Source organism: Calliopsis andreniformis, chromosome 4 (genome assembly GCF_051401765.1).
Source record: "Calliopsis andreniformis isolate RMS-2024a chromosome 4, iyCalAndr_principal, whole genome shotgun sequence".
Lineage (NCBI taxonomy): Eukaryota > Metazoa > Arthropoda > Insecta > Hymenoptera > Andrenidae > Calliopsis > Calliopsis andreniformis.
This window is the reverse complement of record NC_135065.1, coordinates 747936-757495: the sequence shown is the minus strand read 5'-3', so window position 1 is coordinate 757495 and position 9560 is coordinate 747936. Positions and strand designations below refer to the sequence as shown.

The 9560-nt window shown below is 33.2% G+C and overlaps 1 protein-coding gene across 1 annotated transcript; it reads left to right on the top strand.

Moving 5' to 3' along the window:
- Positions 1-1189: 1189 nt before the first annotated feature.
- On the top strand, positions 1190-9062 carry LOC143178175 (uncharacterized). Its single transcript, XM_076376692.1, has 8 exons — positions 1190-2188; positions 2337-2481; positions 2559-2710; positions 2846-3164; positions 3239-3668; positions 3757-4008; positions 4092-4325; positions 4403-9062. The coding sequence occupies exons 1-8, from the start codon at positions 1333-1335 to the stop codon at positions 5084-5086; spliced, it is 3072 nt and encodes a 1023-aa protein (XP_076232807.1). The 5' UTR covers positions 1190-1332; the 3' UTR covers positions 5087-9062.
- Positions 9063-9560: the final 498 nt, after the last annotated feature.

The window sequence follows — 9560 nt, the reverse complement described above, 5'->3', positions numbered from 1 at the left end:
CAATGATACGCTTGCTACTAGAGTAGCTTTACGCTATTCCTATGTCCATGGGCTACGGCATTGTGGCTTTTTTGTCTTCGATTCTGCTACTTTTTCGCAATCCTTATTAGTCGACTCCCAAAAATGTAATTTCACAAGATATTTGTAGATCACAAATTCTCTAATTCACTTTAACACTTTGTTTAATTTATAACTTTTAACAATAAATTCAATTCTCAGCACCGGATATAGTTGAATAAATCGAAGAGGCTTGATGATTTGGCGGTAGAGAGCAGAATGAATCAAGTTAAAGTTGAATTTAGCACTCCGTTTGCGGAGCGTGTCATTTTGATACGTTTCGAATTTTATGAGGAAAATTACGTGAACCGTTTACATTTTTTCTAGCACTTATATTGACTTTTATCCATTCAACGAGACAAATATACATCCAAATTCATTTTGTTCAAAACCTTTCAATTTGGAAATTTTCTGTATGGTATATCTACCTCTACTGATATGCGTCAATTTGACGCAAAATAAAATAAGTTTGATGCTAGTAAATTGGCTTCACTCACTAAAACATTACTACAGTAATAAATGTAAATACAATAAAAGAGTTAATTCTTTAAGAAAGTAATCGTCAAAAGTGAAATATATGATGTGGCGAGCGGCGGTACTTTGAGAACCCGATACCTCACATCTGGTAGGAGAGACCCGGCAGCACTGTTTCTGTAAATATAATAAGTTTAAAATAAATAATTTAATATTTCATTTCATGTTTTATTTGTCAGTTTCATATTTAAGTTAGTAGTATATAATTATTTATTATTGCTGTACAGCTATATTGCTATTGCCATAACAGTACTATAATTTCCAATTCTTTTATGGCTGTATATGTACATATACACAGTATTACTTGGTGTATACAGTATTCAACAGTTTTAGCAGTTTCAACTAATTTCGGATTCTTGTTTATGACAGGTTGACAGGATGAAAGTGAATTTAGCATTTTTTGAATTTTGGCGCGCTTCTTTTTTAGAATGTTCGGCGTCGCCACACATCACTTCCAATACGTGAGATTGGCTTCCCTGGTTCAGCGGTTATTACGATAGAATGTCGACCTTTTGGTTAATTTCGGTTGACCAGGCGGGATAATTAACGTCGATTATCTCAGGGCCACCGAAGATGGCATAGTAATTGTTTTTTAACCTGTCAAAAGAAAATTTTACAATAAATAATCTGATATTTGAATTTCACTTTCTTATACTGATTAATTAATTCACTTGTGAGACTAAAAGTCAAAGACTTTTTAAAACAAAGTGGACATATAACAAGTAAGATTACTTAATTGAGATGGAAAGGAATACAGGACGACGATACGAAGAGGAGATGACTGAACAGCCAGTGGATTATAGTAAAAAGTACACCGAAAAAAAAGCTGTAGATCAGAATCATTCAATCGATGGATCACCTCGAGATAATCGGTCTTGTAATAAGGAATTTGGGGAACGCGATACGAAGGTAGATCTGTTTGGAGATTATGCGGAGACGGATCTCGATCAACCTACAAATTATAGCCTTAGATATGCTGAAGATGATACAGATGATGAGGAGAAACAAAGCCCTGAGTATTTTCCAGGAAGTGTACAAGAAGATACTGTAAAAACATATTGTACTGAAGGAACTCCATATGAAACTCCTTTCAATTTTTCAACTGCCACCTCAATGTCTGATCTCCGACTTGAGGACACTAAGGAAGCTGTTGACTCGCAGAAGAAGCTTAATAAAAAAGTTCTTGATCTTGATCATAAGGATGATTTAAACTTTGAATGTAGACTTCCTGTTAGTTGCAATGAAAATCAAACTCTTCTTTTTGAAAAGAAAATAGGAACCTCTAAAACTTCTTCTGTACATAAACCTGGTTGTGTTTCCTCTAATAAGTTACTTGATTACTATCAAGCTGAAACATCTGATGGTTTTTCTTGTGCCAATTCTTTGAGTTCTTTTGGCAGTGTAATAACACAACGAAATAATGTTAATGGTATTTCGTCAAAAGTGTCTTCCATAGATTCTGCAAATAAACTTGATAATATGTCAGAAAGGATAAATCGTGGTGGAACTAGTTCTAATATAAATGAATTGTATTTATCTGGGGAAGTTAATAGTCCACCGGAAGGAAAAAGTAATCCTAGAATTATAGATAGAGAAGGTTTGTTATATTAATGATGTATTGGATTCATAGAACTTTTATTTCAGACTTTATTTGTTAATATATCTCATTGGAATATAATAGGATATTACTTTTTATTATATAGTATTCTTTATAGAATATATAATTATATTGACATTTATTGTAGGGAAAATGGTGACATTTAGTAGACAAGATTATTATGCTGAACAAACACCTTTAATGTTTTCTCGGTGTAGTTCTCTTGGTTCTCTGAGTGGTTTTGAGCAGTATTCTATTCACGATGATCGTAGTTCTATTATCAGTGATTTTAGGTAACAATGTTTATAATTTCAAATATTAAAATTACTTTAAAAAACGCTATTTAATAATTACAATTAATTTTTAATAGTCGCAGGACCAGTGGTATTGTATCACCAAGTGAATTGCCTGATTCACCGACACAAACTATTCCATCCAGTCCCCATAACCACAAGAATCAATGCACCGATTTTATAAGTAAAATATCTGAAGAACCTTTAAGACCACCAGTTCGACATTTATGTATGCAATGCTATTGATCACCAGTGAAAGAGATAGTAATAGTAAAGATAGTAAAAATTATATGAATCTGTTTAAATTTTATCTTACAGTTAATCAGTATAATTTCTATATATTTAAATTGAAAATTATTTTCAGCATATTCGAAGTGTCATGCGCCACGAGTCAGTGTTTTCGAAGATGATATTGCCACTTTTAAAGAAGAATCCACACCAATTGAATTTTCTACCGCTACTAGTCTCAGTTCTCTCACAATTGATGACGAGATAAAAAGTACTAATTGTTCTAAAATGCAATCTGAATTAAAGGAAGTTTCAAATGATATTGATAAGAAAATCATTAAAGAAAGATCATTGGTAGAAAAGATTGAAAAAGACCAAGAACAAGTGAGCGATGGTGATGAAGATGATGAAGATATGTTGGCTGCTTGTATTAGTATGGGGATACAAAATAATAGGTAGTGTAAACTCTTTTTGTAGGTATTGATTTTTAAAGATTGAGTAATTTCTGATTCTCATAAATGTATCGTAGATATAGACAATCTTTCAAAACATTAGCTGTTCAAAAAAGTGTACAGCCTGAGTTATCCAACATCTTGGTACGTTGCCAAAGGATTGCTGTTTTAAATAGAATGGAACCTCGACTTCCTACAACTACTGCAGACACTCCAACAACTGCTTCTAAACCGACTAAAAACAATATAGAAGTGGTTGCTGCTCCAGACACAGTACATGTGTACTGTACAGAAGATACACCAGCTGATATCTCACCGGTAGGTTCACAATCGAACCTTTCCGCCTTGTCTATGCCAAGTGTTCAAGAGGATGTCGAAAGGGTTGAGGAAGCTAAATCTTCGACTGAAGTTGAATGCCATAGAAATGACCTTTCAGATGAGAGTTCTAATCTTTCTGGCGATGATGAGAAGATTCTTGATGAATGTATTCAGTCAGGAATACCAAAGGCAATAATCAAAATTTAACAAAAATTGATATTTTGAAAAGAGCCATTTATATTACTTTTTATATTAATTACGGTTTTAATATGTGTAGGTTCGACAGATAACTCCACCTCCAAATAGCAGTATTACCTTTGCACAGAAAACAGAAGTGCTAATGCAGAAATTTAATATATATGGTACACCTTCATCATCACCCATTGAAGGTGGCAACAAAAACTCAGTTCTTAGTAAACAATTATGTCATGCAGCGTTGGAACATGATAATGCTCTTTCTGATGACAGTCCTAATCATTCTGACGACGAAGCCATTTTGAGCGAATGTATCAGATCAGCAATGCCTAAGGTTTATTAAATGAATCGTAGTGTCGATCGAAATTGAATACTTTATTTTAAGTGTTTATTTTAAACACTTCATTTTTATTTCAGATGAAATTGAACATTTCATCGTTTATGGGTCAATCCTTATCACAAACAGCGGATAAATTAAAAGTAACTACTCCTCGAAAATCGGCCTCTTCTGCTCTATATCGTCAACTAGAATTTTCGGAACGAAATAAACATCAGTCAAAAAAACTTGTAGGATTCGAAGATAATTTAAGCCTTTCTGAAGAAGATGAGGATATTATATTAGCTCAGTGTATTAAATCGGGAATGCCAAAAGTAAGAATAAGTTTCTTTTTTAAAGGTATTGTTAAAATTATGAATATGACTATTTGACTGTTTCATTATTATTTTAGGCACTAAATGCTTCATCAAATTCGTCCTTAGTAGCTATAAAAAAGCAACCAGAACAGAATACGAAAAAAAGATCTACTTCTAGCACTTCATCATTTTATGTTAATAAACCTTATCCGACAAGGAATGCTACAGTACAGACTCAAATGTTTCACAAATTAGAAAGTGATGCATCAGTGTCCATGATTGGAGGAACTTCTTGTTCCTTTCATTTTACGAAGTCACCAGAAAGCAGAAGGCAGCCTGTTAAAAATGGTGGAATCATCTCGTATGAAAGAACAAACTCATTGGTGTCTTATAATAGAAAGTTGCTTCATTCAGAGCATGAGCATAGCAACATTAATGAGAACAGTTTGAGTATTTCTCGATCCCAAATCCCTAATTGCAGATCCCCAATTTCCAATGGAGTAGATAACGACGAAGAGGAGCTATGTCGCAGTGCAATGAAGTTAAGCGTAGCACCATCTCGACACAGCTCAGTTAGTTCTCTTAGTGAAGAGGGTTCTTTAGGATCTATAGAAGAATGGGCTCTGTTAGAGTTATGTATCAGCTCTGGTATGCCCAAAAATAAATATCGCATTAAGACGATGAAAGGTGTTGAAAGCAATAGTCATGAGGAACGCGAGACGATACCAGAAGATAATTATTCGATATGTAGCTACAATTCTTATGTTTGTAAAACTTGAACAAAAAATAGGTTGCTATACGTTTTGGTCCTATTAACAATTTTATTTATCGTTTATTGAAAGACTGAACGCTTTTTTATAATAAATGTGGTAGGATAATTTAGGTCAAGATAAGATTTCGAAAAAGTTAAAAAGCAGCGTGATTCAGCATTTAAAAACAAGCAATTGAGAACTTATACGCTTTCGAAGATTTCAGTTACTAATTGTAACGATACTCACTATATTAATATATCAATTGTAATACGTAATACAACTCATCTGATAAACGATCCTAAGGGATTACATATATGAAGAGCAGAGTATTTTAATTCGACTTATTTTGGATAGAGTAATAATCTTGTTAGATTATTGAGAATATAACTGAAATCTAACTCTTAATATCTTGTTAGAGATATTTACCCACTGCACTGCGTTTTGCGATTGATTTGACTGAATTGTTCAACTCACTGGAATCCGATGCTTATCGAATGATCGAAATATATATGACTAAATGATGAATTTCTTTATGAAAAATGAAATATTTTTATAACATCTAATTTAGTCAATAAGAGATTTTTTATTAGGTCGGTAAATTTCTTTATAAAAATGAATCTGAGGTCGTGTATAGACTAGCATACAATCACTGGAAACAGGCGACGGCAATAACATTCCTTGAGTTTTTAAGCTTTCGCAGTCAGGATTACTCATATTAAATGGCTTTTGGATAATGCCGCGTAAATAATTAGCTTACTGCCGACGTTTCGAAAACGTTATAGTTTGTTTCAGAGCTAGGGAGCTCGGATACTGGAGTCCCTTGTTCTGAGGAAGTCCAAAATATAGTCGTGTTCATTGGTGCAGAACAATGCACCAGCCAATCAGATATCTTTTAATGGATTATCTGTTCATTAAAAAACCGGTACGGCGACGTGCCAAATTGAGTTTACATGGTAACCTCGATTTCTATTGCGATTATTGGGATGTTTTAAAATCTCCCGTTCTTCGCGGTGTTTTAATCAACCAGTTGATCCATTAAAAGACATCTGATTGGCTGGTGCATTATTTCACACCAATGAACATAACTATGTTTTGGACTTCCTCAGAACAAGGGACTTAAGTATCAGAGATGCTTAGTCCTGAAGAAACAAACTGGAACGTTTTCGAAATGTCGGTAGTTAGCTAATTATTTACGCGGCATTGTTCGAAAGCCATTTAATATGAACAACATTCTTTCTTTTTTCCTCTAATGGTATAGAAACGAAAAGAATGTTGTCGTTGCCACCTATTTCCAACCATTATATTGTTTATTTCAACTTTAAGTAGTTAAATTAATCAGAGTAATGTTTTCAGTTCTTAATAAAAATAACAGTAAATTTTCTTAATGAACCTACACTTCAAAAAAATGACACTTAACACGTTGAATACTGCATGATCAACGCTATACACCTGTAACATGTCGGTCACCGTCACCAGTGACTTCCACGATATTTAACGTGTTAATCTTATATTTAAATAGACGTCTAGAAGAGCGTATGTTACACTCCATCAAATTTGTAGGAAAACGTAAAAACTGTTCAGTGTCAATTGTAGCAACTGAAAAAGTTGTGGTGCAACACATGCGTCTTTTTCTATTTTGATAAATAATAATTCGAAAAATTTGTAACATATGTCCTACTAGACACTCATTTATTTAATTTTATTGAATCTTATTGGCTTCATGGGTGCCTCTTATTACTTGAACTTATTTTCATTAGCAAGATTTTAAACGTTTCGCATTGATATACAATGGAGATTATTTCTTGCTTTATTTACCATCATTCTTTGTTTCACTGATGAGGTCAGCTTGAGTTCCGATTTGAAAAAGCAAATTACTAGTATAGTGATTGGTAATTATTTCCAAAAAGGCACACCTCACTTGTAGGGGAATGTAGGGTGTGTGGTTTTAACATTGGATGGTGTTAACACTAACACCTATCTCTTATAATTTCAGTTGAAAATAACAAAAATAGACATGGAGTGGTATGGAAGAAAGTCGATCGAGCCTAAGGGCCAGCGTGTTTGCACACACATTACGTCACACCAACAAATTCGAAACCGGCTCTGGTTTCGGTGTCAAATGCAAAATAATTAAATGGAACTTTTCACACACAGTCACAGCCGGCAGAAATTCAGACCGGATATCAATATTACCAGTATGGAATTTGACAAGCTGGACGCCGCACCAGGATAGCAAAATGCCGAAGTGTGTGCAAAGGTCTAAACCTTTTTTACGTATCGATCTCAGTGTTGAATACGTACAGGGCATTCCATACCAACTCGATCACTTTTGGACCTCGATGTCATACAGTTTTTGCCGATTTTTACGAAAACTGCCTTCACGTTTGAATTTGTATCTCCGAGACTACTAAAGATACAAAATTCAGCTTTTTCCATTAATCTTGAAGAATGTACGTACCTAAATAAATTTTTCATATTTGGAAAAAGTTTTCCAATCCAAAAAAAAGTAAAAATATTGTTGTTTAGAAAATTTAGAACCCGTTTCTATTGTCAAAAAATTTGAAAAAGGTATGTTCGTATTCTCTGGTCTTTCCCCTTTCGATTCCAATTTTTAAAATTCGCGGATACTCAAAAATTACAATTAGGGCGCGTCGGTGAACTTAACTATGTAACTTAATTGTTAACACGTACCTGAGTTTAAGCGCATCGCGACATTTGTCAGCGTGCCCTAATTACAGTTTTTGAGCATCGGCGAATTAAAAAAAGGAATCGAAAGGATAAAGACCAGAGAATGCGGATGTTTTTTTTTATTTTTTGATCCTTGAAACGGATTTCAAATTTGAAAAATAACAATATTTTTAACTTTTTGGATTGGAAAACTCTGTCCTAATATGAAAAAAAGTTTGTTCAGATAGGTACATTCTGCAAGATTAATCGAAAAGAAGCTGAATTTTGTATCTTTAATAGTTTCTAAGATGCAAATGCAAACTTAAAGGCAGTTTTCGTAAAAATCGGCAAAAACTGTAAACTTTGAGTTCTTGAATTTCTTAAATAATTTTAAAATTATTAAAATGGTATCTTAGTCCCCCCTTAATTGCGCATGGACTAGACTAGACTTCAATATCATCAACATCCCTGACATTGAGGTACAAAAATGATCGTGTTGGCGTAGAATGGCTCATACTCAATAATCTTACCACATTTCACTCATTTACTGTTAACCACTTACCTAACAAAGATTTTTGTGAATATCTCGGAAACTAAAATCGAGCGGCAGTAACATTTGTAGGAAAAGGTTGTCCAGGATCATAAAATTAACAATATATTTCAAGGTCATCGAAATCGATGAGGCATGCCTTTTTATAAAGAATTATCTACCAATTAAATTAGTTCGATGGTGTTGATTTCGAATCATATGTATATCTAACGAGACAGTACTCTATCTAGATTTTGGAAATTCTTACAAATCCCACTATTGTTTGGAGATAAATGATGTATTGTTTTTAAAGAAACACTGTCTTAAATAATGTAGTACTAAAAGAGATTGTTGTATCTTCTTTGGTTTCGGGTTATTACATTTGTTATTGTATCTTCTTCGGTTAGGGGTCACTACATTTATAAAACGTGATATCACGAGGTTTTCATTTTTATAGATTCTTGTTTAAGGAATATTGTATAATTATATTAGCCTTACTTTGTATTATCATGTACCTACTTTTATATCTTTCACGATGTAATTAGACACCGCTTCTGCTGCAGCATGTGACACCGTAACATGAAGAAAGCAGATGCGTAGAAAGAAATGAAAATATTTTATTTACTTGCTTCTACTTACGTTTCTTAAAATTTGGGATCTCTCATTAATTACAAGATATTAAGTTAGTAAGCTGTAATTAGAAGGGAAATTAAATTACAAGCAAGTGTGCTAAAATATTGATTAATTTACTTTATATCTCGCAATTAAAAAACTAAATTGTTATATCATTATATTTATCAATAATAAAGTTTCGTATTGTCATTTATTATAAAAGTAGTACTTTATTTTTAAGACTATTTTTAAATCAAGAAACAATCCCCTACTCTATCGTTATTATCGGATGTACACGTATACCAAGTATGTGTGGTAATGTTTAAGGACTAAAAAATATACCGCAATGTTTCAGATCTATGGCATAAAAAATTACACACCGTAATTCGTCGTAAACTATAAATTTACAGGTAGTAATTGGTGCGTGGAAGCATCAATTTCCCGACAGAAAGTATAAGAACTGCCAAAGGTTTACCGTTTGAACAAACAGAATTATTAACTATTAAGTTATAAGTTGTTTTTTTATTAATAATTCTTAGACATTTTATAGTTATCAAACAATTTAAGCTTATTGTTAGAACCGCTGAATTCAGGGATCTAACGGGGTCCGGATTGGGTGGTTGAGAAGAGGGTGTCAAAAAAAAAGCGTACAATGAATCAAATTTAAGTCGGCCCTTAAAAGGGCTTAATTAC

Bases quoted from the DNA above. Each gene is read 5' to 3' on its own strand.
- LOC143178175 (XM_076376692.1), top strand. From the start codon at position 1,333: ATGGAAAGGAATACAGGACGACGATACGAAGAGGAGATGACTGAACAG. The intron at 2,189-2,336 runs GTTTGTTATATT...CATTTATTGTAG, and splicing joins TAGAATTATAGATAGAGAAG to GGAAAATGGTGACATTTAGT. The intron at 4,009-4,091 runs GTTTATTAAATG...TTTTTATTTCAG, and splicing joins TCAGATCAGCAATGCCTAAG to ATGAAATTGAACATTTCATC.